This window comes from Ruditapes philippinarum, unplaced genomic scaffold, assembly GCF_026571515.1.
Source record: "Ruditapes philippinarum isolate M1 unplaced genomic scaffold, ASM2657151v2 ctg950_1_1_1_1, whole genome shotgun sequence".
Taxonomy (NCBI): domain Eukaryota; kingdom Metazoa; phylum Mollusca; class Bivalvia; order Venerida; family Veneridae; genus Ruditapes; species Ruditapes philippinarum.
In genome coordinates this window covers 105513-124676 of record NW_026862544.1, presented here as the reverse complement: position 1 = coordinate 124676, position 19164 = coordinate 105513, and the positions used below count along the sequence as shown (strand labels likewise).

At 31.4% G+C, this 19164-nt stretch overlaps 2 protein-coding genes across 2 annotated transcripts; one reads left to right on the top strand and one right to left on the bottom strand.

Annotated features, from left to right (window-relative positions):
• Positions 1–5755: 5755 nt before the first annotated feature.
• On the bottom strand, positions 5756–6631 carry LOC132719409 (uncharacterized). The gene has a single exon (XM_060703177.1). The coding sequence runs from the start codon at positions 6629–6631 to the stop codon at positions 5756–5758; it is 876 nt and encodes a 291-aa protein (XP_060559160.1).
• Positions 6632–7259: 628 nt separating this feature from the next.
• On the top strand, positions 7260–18660 carry LOC132719410 (QRFP-like peptide receptor). The gene is made up of 6 exons (XM_060703178.1): positions 7260–8010; positions 13594–14039; positions 14242–14343; positions 14652–14760; positions 15255–15776; positions 17441–18660. The coding sequence occupies exons 1-5, from the start codon at positions 7620–7622 to the stop codon at positions 15755–15757; spliced, it is 1551 nt and encodes a 516-aa protein (XP_060559161.1). The 5' UTR covers positions 7260–7619; the 3' UTR covers positions 15758–15776; positions 17441–18660.
• Positions 18661–19164: the final 504 nt, after the last annotated feature.

Here is a 19164-nt window from a genome sequence, read left to right as displayed (position 1 = left end):
TTCTTTTTAAAAATATAAATGAATATGCTTGGAACCAAAGATGATGAACATTGCTTTGAAATAATAATATGGCATTCTTAATGCATGTTCCGATATATTTTTGAAATAAATGCTGCTGAAAATTGTTTTGTGCAAGATTTACTATTATAAAGAACTGGCCATATTCCGCAATGAAACCATTTTCACTTTTTTGAAACCAGTATTACGTGTCGTCAATATTGGTTTCCTGTGGTTATAGGGGCAAAATGTAATTTCAAATGTTTACTCATGTTTCTCTTTCTTTATTTCTTAGCAATGTTGCAGAAAGAATACTATGAGCGGGTATTGCAGGTTATTTTAGTGGGAGTACTCAATATCTTTTTTTCTGGTCCATGTCCTAAGTTATATAAATATAGTCAACTGTTTTGTTTTTAAACATATACTCATATTTGTAAAGCCGGCAGAAATAAAATATAAAAAAACATGTACTCATCGCAGAATGCGCATAATCTAAATGTTTTTATTGTACCGTTAGTAGGAACTTATGTAAAACTGCATATCCTGTCTGTAAAGTAAGGAAATACATGTAGTATGATTGCTGTCTCCGACAGAGAAAGCGTGTGGTAAATCGTGTTTCCCTACAACTTTAAGGATGACAGGATCCATCTCTTTATTCAAACTGGAAAATCTAAAATACTTTCTTGTATGTGTTCCTTTGAATTATGTATTCGTTAAAGTTTAGCTGTAAGGAAAGGAAAACTATCTTTAACATTCTTTATCCTTGACAGGCGTATCGTTAAAACAGTGATCTTTGATGTTTTTCTCGTCAGATTTGCCATATTTTCTAGCTATGAACTGTATATACATGCTCCCTGTTGTTTGATAGTTCATTAAATTACAGTAAGGTTAAAAAGCAGGGAAAGATTGGTAATTAATTGGTTTGCCAATCCTTTATACCTTTGTACTGGATGGGAACGACCTTTCTCAATCAATTAATCAAGGTGCTGAATGCTTCTTGGAAATATAATCAAACCATTTTGAAACTTAGTTTTTTATAAAGGGATATATATACTAGTGACTAAAGCGTTTGAATTTTAAGGAAGACGACTGTGAATATTGTTATATATAGAAAGAAAGTAAATTAAATAAAAATGACATGTTGGGTCAGTGACACCTTTTTTACATAATATTACAACAGCAGGGCTTAAATTGTTCAAGATAATTGAACATTTGTCGATTGAACAAATTCGTTAAAAGAACATGAAAATATTTGTACTTTGAAATAAAATTGCAACTAATTATCATAGGCCAAAACGAGTAAATGTACAAAACCATTACTCACAATATGTATAGATGGCTTGTGCAAGAAGCTTTAAGACATGAAAATACCGAAATTACACAAATCATTACACACGTAATTAGTTTAAGTTAAAGATATCATTAAAGTCTGCTTAAATTTATGAAGTAGATGCAATCAATATATCAACTTTACGCATTTTCTAGTATAGCTTTTAAAAATTGAAATTGTACTGTTTACCCTTTCCATTGTGATATCTATGAAACTTTGAATTTAGAACATTGAATTCAATAAAACTGTACTGCAGTCTTCTAAAATATCTCAGACTTGCACGAATTCAAAGACACAACATGTAATTTTTGGCGTTATTTATGTCTAAAAATACTTTACCTACATTTTAAAACATTTGGAATACAAGAAAAAAAATTATTGAGAGACAAAAACAGCTGAATAAGAATGTTAATATCTGGTCAAAAGAGCAACAAACATGAAATTATATTTTGAAATATAAAGTATCTTAGAACGAATTGGTCATCGCTATTTTATCCGTGTGCGCCTTCTTATTAATCAGCGAGCGATCAATAATTGACCAGACGCAGTGCGGCTTAACACTTGGCCTTTTTGATAACGTGTTTACAGAAAAGCTTATACACAACCTTGGACAAACTTCTAAATGCTACTATTGCAGGAGCTTGACAATATGTTTATTGGAATGTTAAGTGCATACAAATATACAGTTGCCAGAAAATAGTAAATTGTGTACAATAATACATGATGGCATTAATAATTGACTGAAAAAGAGAAATTATGTTTCTAGGAATAGTAATCATATATTTATATATTATATGTATAAGTTGTTTCTTAGATCAAAAACTTAACACTCATTCTTCTGCATTAGTTTGGTCGAAGACTGAGTTCGAGAGTGTGTCTATAGGCTAATAGCTTCATTTGCAATCGGACTAAAATAAATTGCTGTACAAGGGCTGTCCCAAACAAGTCGTGGACAATGCCTAAAAACAAACAAAAAAAGAACGTCCAAGCCTAAAATAATCTTGACATTTAAAATCACCATCAATTTGAAAAAAATAAACATTATTATATCTTAAAGATAGTTAATATATATTATATAATAAAGCATTAATACAGGCATCAGGTGTGCGTATGCGGCCCACGCCAACAATCGTCATTTAACAAGCGTAACACATTATTTTCAAAACAGAGTTAGTGGTCAATAGGGGGTAAGAAAATTGCCTAATGTTATGATGCTAACATTTACAATATGTCTGCCGCTAAACGAAATCGTGAGACATGCAGTGCATCATTTCCTTCGTAGAGTGTTCATATAAGCGCAGTAAAATGACGATGATTGTCAATGGCGCTGCCGATCAGATTATTATCAAATTCTGTATTAAATGCTGAAGGATTCTTAGTCAAAAAAGAGTTAAAAGTCGTGGAAAAGTACCAGAACATTTTGTGATCGTTGTTTTACAAATGTCATGAAAAATATGTAGCAGATGACGAAAAAAAAATAGCACAAATGGGATGCTTAAGTTAAGCGAACATGAGCAGTGGAGATATTTGAGAAAACAGACATCAAATAATTCTAAGTACCTCATAAATTTTGGACTGTTAAAAGTTAAGTGTATTGAGAATTTCAAAAGACATATGTGTATGCCTCGTGTAAGAAATTGGTTTTACATTTAAAGTGTATCCCTTGCAGAGGTCAAAATAGCAAACATTAACATAATGTCACGTATTTATGACGTTGGAGGCTTGGAACGTGGACCGTAGTTTTTATTTTTATAATTTGTCCAGTATAATAAATTTGAATGATATTAAGCTGAGTTTTTGTATGTTTGCTCAGCAATGGCGTATTACGTATCAGTAAATATAGGGGTATATTGAGTGTTTTGTATTTAAACGCTGTTGTCCAAATATTGATAAACATAGGTCTTTTTTAGTGTTTCAAATTATTTTTCTGTCAAATATGAGTATGCAGTATTTCAAATGAATCGTAACACATTTACTTTGTAAATCGACAAACTGCTAATCAGTCTTGTAAATCGACTGTTCATCAAAATGATAAAAAACACTAAGCTGGTCAAAAAAATTTTGTACGTATATACAAAATTAAAATGGTCGCGACTGGCCAATTTAATTTTGTAAATACGTTCTAATATTAAACTAAAACCTATACTTAAAGCTTTTTTTTCAACCATAATATTTTCGTCGATGGCAATAGTTCTAAACTATAATTATCAATTACATGTATCAGACTAGCAATTACTTTTATTCTGCCAGCATATATATTCTTAAAAATGTTAAGCTATGTGAATACAGCTTTGGCAAGACGATATAATATAACCTTTGATATTTTCATTGTGTCCTAAAGCATCGGTTCTAAATGAAACTGGTATACTATAATAAGTTTGCAAAATTTCATTAGTACCCCCTTTACTAAATACTCTATTTAATGTGTTTTAAATGTCCATTTGTCCTCCTTTTATTAGTGAATGAGGCTGATTTTCACAATTGCACAAGGGTTTACAGCAGGTGTCAAGTGGTGCCGTGTGCAGCTGTAAAAAGTTGCCCTGTACTTTAATTCAGTGTTTGCTATATTTTCTGGTCCTACGGGATCATTGGCAAGCATGATCTGTTGTTTCAAAATAAAATACTTGAAAGGAGATAGATATTTATACATAACTGCAGTTTTAAATAATTCAGCTATTTGGTCATGATTACAAACAAAATTTACTTAAATATCTAGTATTTAAATACCAGTCTGAACTTGGAAAACTTTTTTTTGCAAATGATCTGCTAAATAAACACGCCAACGAAGTTTATAACCTCGCTGGCTGTTTATCTGTGGACATCTATATTGCTGGTGATTACAGTGAACATTTTAGTTTGACACAAAATGCTTTTGGACGAGAACTAAATGCGGTCAATGTGCCTAAATTATATCAACCTTAAATGTCACAAAGTGTTCACAATTTCTATATTATTATAATAAGGGATCGCTTGGCGCATTGTGTTGACAAATTGACATAATTATTTAGTTGGGTGAGGATAGTATGAGGTTATTATAAAAATTATATTACTGAGTACAAGATATGAATCCAAAAAGAACAACCACACGCGTACATTCAGTTATTTTTTTTAATATTCAAATCGATTTCGAACAAATATGTTCTTCGTCAGTGAATAAACAGGAAGTGAATAAACAGGAAGAGACGTCACATGACGTCACCGTCCGAGATGGCGGGAAACATACATTGTTACGTTACGTTATATTAAATTTCATTAAAAATTAATATAAGTTTGAAAATTAATAAAGTTAATAAAGATTTAGATATATATGTATATAAACATTCACGGATTATGAAATACAAGTATTTCCTATATAAAATACATAAAAAACAATAATAGGAAACAACGTGAATGTTACGTAACGTGTATACATGCATAAAACAGATGAAATATTATATTGGAAAAAGTATATAACCATTTATAATGGAATGTCTACGCAAAAGAACTTACGGAAATAATTAAATGTCGTATATAATTTTTGCATTTAATCCAGCTGGTGAAAACGTCTTAAGCTTATGAATCCAGTAGGTTTCTCTACATAGACGCTCCATTGTGTCGCTGACAATCTCAAACGGTAAAAATGAAAAGTCATTAAATGAATGATCAATTGAATTAAAATGCGTTGCAACAAGAGTTGAAAACGCTGGATCTTTGAAATTTGTAATATCAAATTTATGACTATTCATTCTACGTGAAACCGGTTGAGATGTCTGGCCAACATATTGCATATTGCATTTTTGACAGGAGATTAAATAAATAACATTATTTGTAGAACAGTTTGTAGGGTTTCTCAGTGTATATTTTTCGCCTGTGACACTGCTTGCAAAAGATACATCCGAAGTAATTCGATTACAATGAGAACATCTACTTCTGCTACAAGGAGAAGATGAATGAATTGACATTTGCTTTGAAAAACTAGAATGCACAATATGATCACGGATATTTTTGGGTCTCTTAAACGCAACAATAGGTTTGTAAGTCTCATAAACATATTTTACAGTTTCACTTTTTGACAACTTTAGTAAGTCCCAATATTTGTTTAAAACGTGACCAATGTTAGGAAGATGAGGATTATAAGTAACAACAAATGGTATGACAAAATTAGATTGGCTACTTTCTGTGAGTCGCAGTGCCTCATTTTGACTCATAGAATTAATTTTCTCAAATGCATTGTCAATTACTTCTTTCGGGTATTCACGTTTCAGAAAAAAGTCTTTCAAATCAACTAGAGAGTCCTTGAATGTACTGTCATCGGATATTATTCTGCGGTAACGCTTGCCTTGACTGTATGGTATACCATTCTTGCATGCTTTTGGGTGACAAGAGGTATAATGAAGATACTGATGATTATTAGTGTTTTTCACGAATATGTTCGTTGAAAGAGTGCAATTATTTTTTGGAAACACGCACATCAAGAAAATCAACACATGAACTGGAAATGGTTTGCGTAAACTTAATCGTCGGATGAAAATCATTTAGATCACGAATGAAATTCTCGAGTTCCTCGCGAGTATCGTCCCAGATTAGAAAAATGTCATCCAGGAAACGTAGCCACAGCGTCGGTTTGATATTTCGTGACTCGATAAAGTCCTTTTCCAGTTTCCCCATGAACAGGGAGGCATATGCTGGCGCCATAGATGATCCCATAGCAGTACCGCACGTTTGCATGAAAAACTCATTATTAAATTCGAAAAAGTTATTTTCAAGAACTATCCGTATAAGATTAGAGAGCACTGGTGTTTGTAAGTTATGATCACTATTTCCTTCATTTAGAAAATATTCACATGCTTTTATGCCGTCAGAGTGCGGAATACATGTATACAGTGAAGATACATCCATTGTAACTAATAATGAGTCTTTGCTTTTCAACTTCACATTTTTAATTTTTTGAATAAAATCCGTCGTATCTTTAATGAAAGATGGGAGTCGGAACATATACGGTTTTAATATGCTATCCAAATATTTTGAAATATTCTCAGTCGGTGAATTACAGGCGGAAACTATAGGTCGACCCGGATATTTTAACGGAAGATCAGCATTCGGTTGTTTATGCGTTTTTGGAAGAACGTAAAATGACGGTGTGCGACATTCATTAGGAAAAACGTCGAATTCGTGGTCAATAGCATTGTTTCTCTCAGTTAGTTCCTCTATACATTTGCTTATATTTTCTTGAATGTTGATCATTGGATTATAACTCAATTTTTCGTAGAATGCGTCATTACCAAGTTGGCGTAAAACTTCATTTTTATAGTCTTTTTTATTCATTATTACTATGGTATTTGATTTATCTGCCTTTTGAGTACAAGATTAAATTCTATTGAATGAGTACACATCTGAACGAGGCGCTATTCGCGTCTAAGTATTTTTCTCAAAAATATATAATGACCTCTTTATTTCACTATCTGTGCTGATATGGAAGTAGGTAAGATAGGTACTATATGAATTCGATATAGATCTTTTGGTCTCTTGAAAATGAAAACAAAGTATATTGTATACGATATGCAATTGAAATAGATATTTTGGACTCTTTAACTGAAAACTAGAGTATTCTAGACATGATATGCATTAAGTATTGTTCCTTTGGAAACGAGGCTAAACTGATAAGCTTGGATTCGATTATTGCTGGTTCAATCGCAGCAAGTTTATTGGTTATGAATTATAATCATGTTTGAAATAAAGACATATACTTCATATTACATAACTAGAAAAAAACATAAAACGCTGACGTGAACAGTTTTGTTTTTCAAGAATTCTTTTGTGAAGGCTGTAATTCATCATTCATTTACTTGGTATTGATATTGATATACGAGAGCGTTTGAAGGATAATAATGTGAATGATAATGGAATAGCAATAATTATCGCGTTTGACTGTAACCAATGGCAGGAGAATCAAGCCGTAACTAAACAGGTTCATGAGAGATGACTTTATTATATCGGAAATAGCTCTATCTCGAGTATTAGCTGTCTTCATAGCTGTTGCTTTCTGACAGAACTAACGTGATATAAGCAAATGTATACAGATCAAACAAATAAATTTGTTAAAGAAACAGATGTGAATATTTAAAGAAGAAAAAAAAACGACAGTGCAATTTTTCTTGAATTTTTTTAAAATACTATTTTGATAAAAGTTGTGTAACGTTTGTTGCGAAGAAATATTGGAATAGACAAAATTTAGTGGTTTTTAAAATCTTTTTGGAGTTTTTCATACTTAGGATTTTTGAGTGAACAGAAAATAACAACACGACTTTAATGCATGACGGCTACAATGGCGGCAGAGCCGATGTACACGTTTGATGAAACATACTACGAATTATCTTCTTTGGATTACGGAAATGAAACTTTTGATTACAAAAATATACCGTACTTTGGGGAGATCAAAAAGGTCCCTTTGTACGAGGTGATTTTGAAGTCCTACCTCTATGCGATGATTATTTTCTTCTCCTTGATTGGCAACACCTTGATCATACTTGTCGTGCTCCGTCACAGACAAATGAGGACCACGACAAACTTTTACATCGTCAATCTAGCTGTTGCTGATATTTTAGTAACAGTGTTTTGTACTTGGGTCCATCTTGTGAACAACCTCAACAACAACAACTGGGTGCTTGGCGGATTCTTCTGCAAATTCAACACATTCTCTCAAGGTATCTATCTTTTTTGGCATTTTTAATCAACCTTCAATTGTTTAACAACAAAAATGTCTGCATGCAAAATATGTCTGGTTATGGCTTACAAAACCGGAAATAATTATAATAATTATATGTGCATCAAAGGACACATTTTCATTCATTGTTCAAACATAACATCATCATTTCATATTTGGCGTTGAGAAACGGTCAATAATTGGATATTGCTAAATTTAAAATTTAGTAAAATTTCTTTTCATGAAAATGAAACATTCAAGCGTTCGATACATTGAGAAAAGAAGATTGATTTCTTTTTAAAGTTTAGATATCTAGTTTGGTATTTTGTCCATATTAGGAAATATCATTATAGTCCAACATTCACATTTATATATATGATTAATCAGCATGTAGGAGAGGAGATAATATAGTGCTAAAGTGGTGACATTATTGTTTATTGTTATCTTCAAAACTGTGTTTTAGATTAGAAAGGCACAGTTTTTTTTCCTCAAAATTAATAGACTCTTTGGACTTTTCAACTTATTATTTTTATTTCCGCTTTTATCGTTTTTTTCACCTAAAATCATCCGCTTTGTACAATACAATATGTCCGAAACTTATCTGGATTAAAAGAATGTTATTCATAAGAAATAGATTGATAAAGAAATATTTTCTAGTTTGTATAACTTAAATAAACAATGTGAAAATATTATGTTAAAAAGTTTTCCGGTTGAAAAAAATCTAGGACAGATAGCAGTAGCAATTCTACCGTAGAAATTGTTGTTGCCCTTAAATTAAAACCCCTTTTGTCATATGCAGTGTACATGTGACAATTAGCATATTAAAAACAAATCGTTATGTTTGTATTCTTACACTACGCACAGACATTAATTACGTGTCTACCATATTTATTGACTTTGTATTTTGGGAATATTATATTCAACACAGTTTTACACAAAAATCAAACTACGTGGTGTGTATCTTTTGTCATGTTCAGTGTACATGTGACAATAAGCATATTAAAAAACAAATCGGTATATTTGTATTCTTACACTACATTCAGACATTAATTACGTGTTTTCCATATTTATTGCCTATGTATTAAAAAATATTATTTTACACAGTTTTCAAAATTCAGACGATGTTTTGTGTATGAAAACTACGCAATAGATTGAAGGAAAATTTTAGAGCATTAATTTTATACTGTTTTTATTTTACTCAAACTTCATGTTCAATCGTTTTGTTAATACAATAAAACGTTGTTTTTATTTTCTCAAAATAATTCTAATCTTAGTATAAATGTTAGTTTATAGTTTGTGTATAACAAGTACACAATATCATAATGTGTTTTTAAATAATTTTCAACCCATTCAAATTGTTTTATGTATTTGTATCTCTTGATCTAATCACCTTGAAAACGTTGTTCAAATTATCTTATTTCAGTTATAATCATATTATATTTTGTGCACAGGTATAGTAATTACACTTTTGCAAAATACGTTCAATAAAATGAAACACAATCTTATATTAAACTGACTCTATATCTATGTTTAGTTGTTTTATAATACACAGTAAAAATTATACAAATCTTGTAATAGATATAACATTATGTTTTATGTATTAGAAAAAGTACAAAAATATGGCAGGAATACAGGAATAAAATACAAGCTCATTGTGTGCCAAGTTACTTCTAACCTAGTAAATTCAGAAAATATGGGGAGTCATAAAAAGAATAATTTTTCTCCCATTATCCTTAACTACAAAGAATTCTTCGGAATTCATATTCCCTAGCATACATGAATATATACCATCAGGTTTAGTAGTATTTAATTGTTCGCACTTATTCTCCGTTATTTACCTTTGGCAAATGTTTTCAAAACAATCCTAAAACTTTAGCTGTTCGTAATCAGTGCAATACTCTTTGCGAAAGTATTTACTTTTCAATTAAAAAGAAAACACCGAAAACTTTAATGATTTGAAAACAAAATGCTAAGAACTTATTGAGTTTCATAGCAGAATTAAGTTTAATGGTATTATAAATTTGTTGTACTTTGATTGAGATTCATTAATAATTAGAATTATTCATGCAAATGTTATGCATGACTTTCAAACAAACTTTCTATACTTTATCAAATTTTTAATTTTAACTCTGGACCCGTTCTTAAACTTATTTTACTAGATCTTTAATTAAACATTAAATTTAATAAAAAGTCAGAAAATCACAAGTTGTAGTCCAATAACAGAAGCGCTGGTGATTGTATAATCTTAAAGTATGACCAATTTCATTTTAAAAGTGTACATGTATAGAACTATCAAACATTTAGTTCAATGATCTCTTACTTACTTCATAGCAAATTCTTTCCCTCACCCTCTTTACTTTATAACAATTTCCTTCCTTCTTTAGCATATTTGTGTTGATAGATCCTATCTATAAATCTGTTTGTAGCATAGGTAAACAACAAAAAAACGACAAATGCTTACAGGATCACTAAATGACTCTCTCGGTTTTTATGTATTGAACATTTTATGCTCTATGCTCTTATATATCATGAATCAATGTCAGGACATGGTAAATATTTATTTCGATACGTCTAACCTTTGGCTGACGAGTCATAAGCCTCTTCAATACATTGTCAAATATAATGCTTTTGATTTCCACAAAATTAAGCATCATTACCGACGGCTACATTTTAATACGAATTTGGTACTTCAGTTTACACGTTCATTTGCCATTGTGATGAAATTCTTAGCATGAGTTGATTTTATTACATTAATAATATTTGGTTTAAAAATATTTATTTAAGCTCGATTGCGAAACAAGTTCTTGCAACTTGTATTAATCACTTTCGAGTCAGCTTCCTGGAACCAACCAGTACTGATGTCGTTTGAAAAAACATGGTAGTGACCCGAGTAGGGCTGGAACCCATGATCTCTGGGTTACATTGATAATATTTCTGTCGTTACTGAAATTTGGTCCTGAACATTACCCTCTAAAGTTATGACGACATCTGAAGAAATTTATATGGTAAGCAAGCAAGAATATCAGAAATGTAGCTAGCCAGACTGCATCCGTACACAGCTTTAGTTATATCGTGTTGATAGAGTGAGTGTCTTTTTAAACACATTTAAACTATTAAACATTCTTATTTGGCGTTCAGTTATCATTAATCAAAAAGCAGAATACTTGACTTGTGTATAAATACTTTTACATTTATATACCATTCCCGTGTTTAGCATTGTATTTTAAGGTCGCCGACAACTTATAACTTATCATTTTTGCTGTGGGTTCAAATCCCGGTAGGGACTTTGGATTATTTCATGTGGAAAAGCTATCCAACTAGCTTACGGGAGGTAGATTGTTTAAACTCAGGTACCCAGTCGCGCCTTAAATCATGCTTCAAGGGGCACCTGCGATCAGGAAAATCACAATATGACCTTTACAATGCCGGTGTGGCTTAAAATCACACAAAACAATCAAACATATTGAAAGACTTTAGAAGATTTATCATCGTCATCACAATTAATCATTGATGGGGTCATGTATCCAGTACACTCAGAACGACATTTCAATTGCATAATACCATACTAAATCTAAGACATGTACAAAGCTATTCCTGCAAAAAATGAAATACACCGCGTGATTTTATCAGCTAATGTAAAAGTGTTAATATTGTAAATTATACAAGACAGGTACATTTTGTAAAAAATAAAATATTCTTTGCTTTTACTGTTCGGGTTTTTAATGTCACCAAAGCAACGCTGGGGCTAACACGTCATCATCTCAAAGAAGATTTAAATGCATGTAAACAAGTTTGTTTATAGAAAGGATATTCGATCCCAAATGCAATTGCACTAGGATTACTTCTGTTGATAGAAATATTAACTATTCAAATACAGAGTGGCCATTAAGGTTATAAAAAGAAAAAAACATGTTTCTATTAATATCGCTGTACTGTATCTGTTTCCAGCAGAGATACATATATGTAGATCATACATATCTGTACAGATTAAAATTGAGCTGAATAAGTTTTTAGACACGCATTATTGTAACAACTGATTTTGTTGGAAAATCTTAAAGTTTGTTTATGATTTTATAATTATAATAAATTTAATGCACAAATAAAGATTTATCAATACTGTAAATCCCAAAAAGCATTATTCCGAGTTTACATTTCATGTAAATAAAGGGGGGTAATTAGACATTTATTTTCCATAAAGTCTAAGCCAATTTTTTCATTAAGAAATGAATGCATGTACATATGAGCCTTGTCACGACAAAACCAACATAATGGGTTTGCGACCAGCATGGATCCAGACCAGCCTGCGCATCCGCGCAGTCTGATCAGGATCCATGCTGTTCGCTATCAGTTTCACTACTTGTAAGTAATAGAGTTGGTAAGCGAACAGCATGGATCCTGATCAGACTGCGCAGATGTTTGAAAATTGTTTAAGAAGACTAATTATTAGTATAAACATATAAAATTTCACTGAACTGTTGTTACATCCTTAATTACAACATACGGGATCTTTAAGTGTTACAGAAATTACATACTTATAACAGAAGAAAGTATATGTATATAAACTTTAATTCCATATTAAAACCAGCGTTTTATTCTGACGTGATTAATTTGCTTAATACTTACATTACTTATCTTAATTGCTCTTAAATTGGATGAATAGGTATAAAAATCTAACGGATTTGCTTACAGGCCCATTAAGCCTCAGAAATACATTTGTTTTTATTTTTTAAAAGATTTATTTTTTTAATTTTGATGTTGTTTTTTATATTATCCAAAATGTTACTTATTGTGGTGATGATAAGTAAGAATTAGAGGAGCATGTCTTTGAACTAGCTCATAAATTCATTCAAAACAAACAAAACTTCAGCAGTTAATCAATCTTTTAACGATAAATTAGCGGGATATATTATGTCTCAGCATTTGGTCTGTTGCCATAGAGATCTAGTGACGTGAACACGTATTATTTTGAATTGTACTCAGCAGTCGGTGGTGTTTATTTGCGTTATAAATGACATTTACAAACACTCCATGCGTTTAAACCGACATTTTGAGTAACCCTTGCACAAAAATGACCATTAAATGCGTTATGAATAGGACGAATAAAAGTTGACGATATATTATGCAATAAAAAAGTAGTCAAATTCAAGCTAAATGCTGCTAAAATATATCCCTCATAAAAATAGAAAATATTGTTATCAATACAGAGTATACATTACTGTTTGGTAGACATTAAAGTTGTCAAAGAAAAGAGGTAAATGCAAGGGGTAATTGTTTGATTCCTGTAAGTGGCTTTGGCAGTTCCTGAGCATGAAGCTTTTAAAAAAAAGGACACGAAAGGTTGGTGGCAATGAAGTGTCCAAAATAGTGAATAGATTGGAGCCTAACACATTTTAGGAAAGAACAGCTTGAAGATCACAATCTGTTTCATGTACGGAAAATTGTCATTCATATTTTACAATGTGTATTGTTTTTTAGAAAAAAAAAACAGTGAACTTTTTATAACACACACTGAGAAATTGAAACTAAATCGCTAATGAAATCTGCAACCAGAATTAAATATGTTTTTTCATTCTTCTAATTTCAGTTTTGTGCCTTATAGCTAGTGTGCTATCCCTGACCTTGATTGCCTATGACAGATTCTTCGGAATAGTTTTTGCCTTAAAAGCTCATATGTCGAGAAGAAAAGCTCGATTCTCAATAGCTGGTATTTGGGTTTGCTCATTTGCAATTGCTGCACCTTTGTTATGGTTTAGAGAGCTTAAAGAACGCCAATGGCAGGATCATACCGAACGATGGTGCGACGATTCATGGCCGGTGAAAACTAAATTGATTCCGGGCACAAACTACACAGTTGAATACATGCCTGCTCGAACAATCTACTTCACGTTTGTTTCAGCAGTGATGTACTTTTTTCCAATGTGTGTAATGGCGTTGGCTTACTCCATTATAATCCGAAAACTTAAAGCCAATAAGATTCCTGGAGAGAGAGTAGATGCCGGGCATGCAGCACAGCAAAAGAACAAACGAAAGGTAAACAGTCGCAATGTGTAAACGAATGATGAGTTTTAAAGATACAACCACTATATATGCATAAATGATAAATATGATAAAACAAATATGTATATTACGCTTTTTTCAGAGCAGATTTTTTTTAACTTTCTTCATATTATTATTTCAAAAGATATCTTAATGAAAGTCAATAAATATAAATCGATTTTAACTTTTAATGAAGGTGATAGCAATGTTGGTGACAATAATGGCAGTGTTTGGCGTGTGTTGGCTCCCATATCAGATAGTTCTCCTCTACAGTGAGCTCAGAGAAACACGGGACAGAGTGAGTATAAGCATTTTCTGGTTCCCTTTCCTGTTCAAATCCGAAATCGTTGATCATAGTTGCGTCCCCTGAAAAAAATCAATCTCAGTATCAAAAATTGCTTGCATTTCGTCTCGTTGAAGATTATAAAAACATAAATTCGTTATCTTGCTGATATTGAAAATTCCAATTCGTATTTATCTTTGAGAGACAGTTTATTGGAAAATTGAAATTTAAATGTTATATATAACTAATTTCTCTGACGTTACTAAACTGCATTGTGTAGACTTTCTATTGTAAATGTATCGTTAATAATATCTATTTTACAGCTAGAAGAATGGTACTTTACAATGCAATTTCTGGCTGGATGTTTTGCTTATTCCAACAGTGCTGTAAACCCGCTGATTTATGCTGGTTTTAACAAGAATTTCAAGGAAGGTAAGGCAGGCAAAGACTCCTTATGTTTTTGCTCTCTCGCTTATATCTGTAATTTTGTTTTTCTGACAAGTCATTGAAAAGAACATTAAAATTTATATTTATAAACCAGTATATAATTTTTAACCTTCAGTTATTTTCGCAATTTTAGAGACACCGTGGGTATATCAAAATCTTACGATGTTTAATTAAAACGAAAACACTGATACGAATAATCATATTTTATGTGTCCTTGAAACTATAAATTATCTTAAAATAATTATCTTATGATAACTGTATAATGTCTGTACGCATGATATATCATTATATTTATAGAACTTAATGTCGCAATTTATAATGTTTAGTTTTGTTTTTGAAATGGATGTTAAAATAACAAATAAACCCAGCAGGTGATTTGTAATTTGATATATGTTTTCACACACCACTAAATATAAACCTAAAGATAATTAAATTTTGTTTTGCAAGCTCAGTAGTATTTAATTAAACTTTTTTCACAGCAATATTGAGTTTGAGGTCTGGCATGGAGGTCTATGATTATTCACGTCGTCGTAGTTCTGCACATTCCGCCGCTTATTTGAGGAGAGCCTCAAAAGATGCCGCCGCTCATAAGCTGACGAACAAAATTTCAACGCAGTCAAAATCGACCACTTGTAGCAGCAACACGGCTTCTCCTATCATAACATTAGAAGGCCGTTCCACGGATGCTTCCGTTCCTCTGATTTCGCGATTAAGTTCTACCCCTACGCCGCCATTATTGCCATCAGATCAAATGATTACACAAATAAAGAAATATAGACTTGAAGCTGAGAAATACTCTCAACAAGGAAATAAATTGTCGCCTATCAGCAGCTTGATGAGGTCATATACAGAACGACGTGATAAATATGACGACAGCGATGACACGGAAAGTGATACCCCAAAGCTTCGGAGGCATTCTTACGACTCCCGGTGTCCAAAAAGGCCTCTTCCAGACTGTTCTGATAGAATATTTGGAGAGTAAACATCTGTAAATGTAAAATGTGAGTTTTTTTCAAGATTTTATATATTAAGAATTTTGTCTTAATTTGCCTTGATTAAAAATATACATTTTAACTTGACTACTTCAGTCGCATGAATTCCCTGTGTAACAGATACATTTTAGACGAGATAAAATATAGCTCCTACAATGACGTCAACAAAACAACAAATTATTTCACTTTATTAAATATCTTTCAACTTATGAATAACAAAATTGCTTTCAGTTTTCATCAATGGTCATTTTAATAGCAAATTTTTCAATGAAAGAATGGAATAATAGTTATGTTGGCCAAACATATGATACTTAACTCATGATTAATAAATACTGTTTAAATTGTAAGAGGTTAGTTATTACTAGTTTGTTTGTAATGAATATGAAGTTTCTTGATGAAGGAAATATTTCCCCTAAGAGGGTTTGAATTTACGTGGCCAGCACTGAAGATTATTAGTCATACACGTTAAACACTCGGCCACGCAGCTTAATCTCGTGTCTTTCTAACGATTTGTCACACTTTTATGACGATCATCATGTGATATTTTGAAGTTAAATTATTTTTACTTATTTTAAATTCTTTAAATAGAAATGAATGACATAACAAATATTATATGCTTTATATGTCTTTTTAAGAAAAAAGTTTACTTCATTAGTAAACTGTTGTTATACACGAAAACAAAAAAATCTACAATTCTTTCTTTGAAATTATTCATTTTGTTGAAATGCTTTGATTTAATTAAGGACTTTGCGCGCGCGTATTTTCAATACAATGATTGAAAAGATCTCTTCCCACGTAAATCAAGTTGTCACACAAAGAAATTTTTTTAAATGGCTGCTTTGCTATCCAAATATTGATAACTGAGCCTGTTAGGACTATTGTTTTTGTTATTTGCCTTTTCCTTTGTTTTAATCAGAGAGTTTTCACGCGGAGGTGGAAATGTGCCACAAAAATATTACTATTTTCATTCGCGTGATGTTAATCATTATTTCTTCTCTATGGAACATCTGAAGTTGTGATTTTAATCATGAACTGTTTCATCTTAATATAACATCATGGTTATAAGCAAGAACAAATTGCATGAACAAAAACGTATGAAATTGCTCGCGTTTACGCTAGTAAATGATAAAAGGGACTCCTCTGAGGTGTTTTGACCGGAAGGAAATGGATATAATTTTTAGAAATTAATATTCTATTTAATGATTGTCTAACAAAATAACTTGAATGAGTGCAACATTTCAGATCATTCGCCCTCTCTTTCTTTCCGGAATAATTATTCTAATTAAAATGTAAAAAATGACAAAAAAAATAGATAAATAAAATATAAAAAAGCTTCAGATCGGGCTAAGTATAGCACAAAATACGATTTTAAATTTATTTCGGAGTATATTTGTCAATCATCTTTTGCATAACTTTCTAACTTAAGAGCCCACAGTTCATCTTGGTGAGAAATTCCAATTTTATGTTTTCAGACTTATGAATCTTCAGTGGAGTCCCTACAATGTGTTAATGTAACGGTTGCGACAAAAACTATCAGAAACGCACTGTATCATTCATTTTAACAGAAACAAATATAAATGACATAAATAATTTCTATATATATGTTTTTTTACAACAACTGCATTATAATGCCCATCCATTTTAACTTATGTATGCTTCTTGTTCATTTGTAGGTGAAACGGGTATGTGGATAAACTCAATGTTTGCAGTGAATACACACACATACTTTAGACAACAAATAATACACAACATTCCATTGCATGGTGTTGAGCTAAAACAGTATTGAATGAATGAGGACGGTTAAAAGTTATACATGTTTGGATAAGTATTCTTGTGTAAATAGTAAGTTGGGTGTGATTCAAGAAAGAATATGTATTTCACGCACTGGGCATTTTGTTTCCATCTTTTTGTAGAAAATTAAAAAATATATATATTAAAATGAACAATGTATAGTGTTTTTCCGTACAACTGATGGGTATAATTAAACTGGATCATATCATATAGTGTAAATATGTAAGTAAAAATGTTTGGAAGGAACTCCACTGAGGTCGAAAAGCCTAAAAATGCATGTATATAATTTAAATTTCTTACATTGTTTAATTGAGACAATTGAAACTGATAGATGTTCAAAGTCTTATTGAAAAAAAATCGTATTATTGGGCTATTCTTAGCTTAATTTGCAACGCTTTTCAATTTGTGTCATTTTTCACACAATTAGATTAATTATCTTTTGTATTCTGGAAAAACGGAGTGAAGAAATGATTTGAAATTTTGCACACAAGTTATTGATCTAGACCTACATCAAATGGAACATTAATCTCGAAAAAAAAAGTCCAGTCCAGTCATGTAAAGAAACACCCTCAGTGGAGTCCCTTTCAGGAAATAACTATTATATATAGTGTTTATTTTATATGTGTATAATGAATGACAATATTACAATTATTGTGTATATCTGTAAGTAAACATTGTTCGTATGATTAAGTAAAATAACTGGACCATGTATTATGAACGTGTTGATCATTTGGGTTAAAATAATTGTTATTATTGTTAAATGAAATAACAAGACCACATTTTAAAATTTGTATCATTAAGTAAGAAAGGAATGATATACTGAAATGAAGAATAGGGGAGAAAGATCAGATTATGATCTGTACATGTATATATTTTTATAAGATGAATATGAGATGAAATAAAATAACTGGGCCAGACTTTTGAATGTGTGTTCTTTGCTTTTTAAAAATGAATAATGTCATGAAATGACTTAACGGTGTGAAGTATATTTTGTATCTGTTATATGCTATGTGTTGCCATATATTATTTGTAAATAGAAAGGTGTTCTAATGATGCTAAATGTTTTCTTTGAAAATAGAAAGGTATTCGAATAATCATATACGTTTTTAGCTCACCTGAGCACGAAGTGCTCAAAGGTGAGCTTTTGTCATCACTCTGCGTCCGTCGTGCGTCGTGCGTCCTTCAAAAAATGGCGTCAAACTTTTCAAACAACATCTCCTCCTAAACTACATGGCCAATTGCAACCAAACTTTACAGAAATGATCCTTAGGTGGACCCCTTTCAAAGTTGTTCAAAAATTTAAATTCCATTAAAAACTCTGGTTGCCATGGCAACCAATAAGAAAAACTTAAAAAATCTTCTTCTAAAAAACCGTAAGAGCTAGAGCTTAGATATTTGGCATGAAACATCTTCTAATGAGTGCCTACCAAGTTTGTTCAAATCAAAGCCCTAGGGTCAAAATTGGCCCCGCCCCAGGGGGTCATTGATTTTCCCTATATGCATATGGTAAAAACTTAAAAAAATCTTCTTTTAAAGAACTCAAAGAGCTAGAGCTAAGATATTTAGCATGAAACATGTTCTAATGGGTGTCTACCAAGTTTGTTCA

Bases quoted from the DNA above. Each gene is read 5' to 3' on its own strand.
- LOC132719409 (XM_060703177.1), bottom strand. From the start codon at position 6,631: ATGAATAAAAAAGACTATAAAAATGAAGTTTTACGCCAACTTGGTAAT.
- LOC132719410 (XM_060703178.1), top strand. From the start codon at position 7,620: ATGACGGCTACAATGGCGGCAGAGCCGATGTACACGTTTGATGAAACA. The intron at 14,344-14,651 runs GTGAGTATAAGC...TCTATTTTACAG, and splicing joins TCAGAGAAACACGGGACAGA to CTAGAAGAATGGTACTTTAC. The intron at 14,761-15,254 runs GTAAGGCAGGCA...CTTTTTTCACAG, and splicing joins TAACAAGAATTTCAAGGAAG to CAATATTGAGTTTGAGGTCT.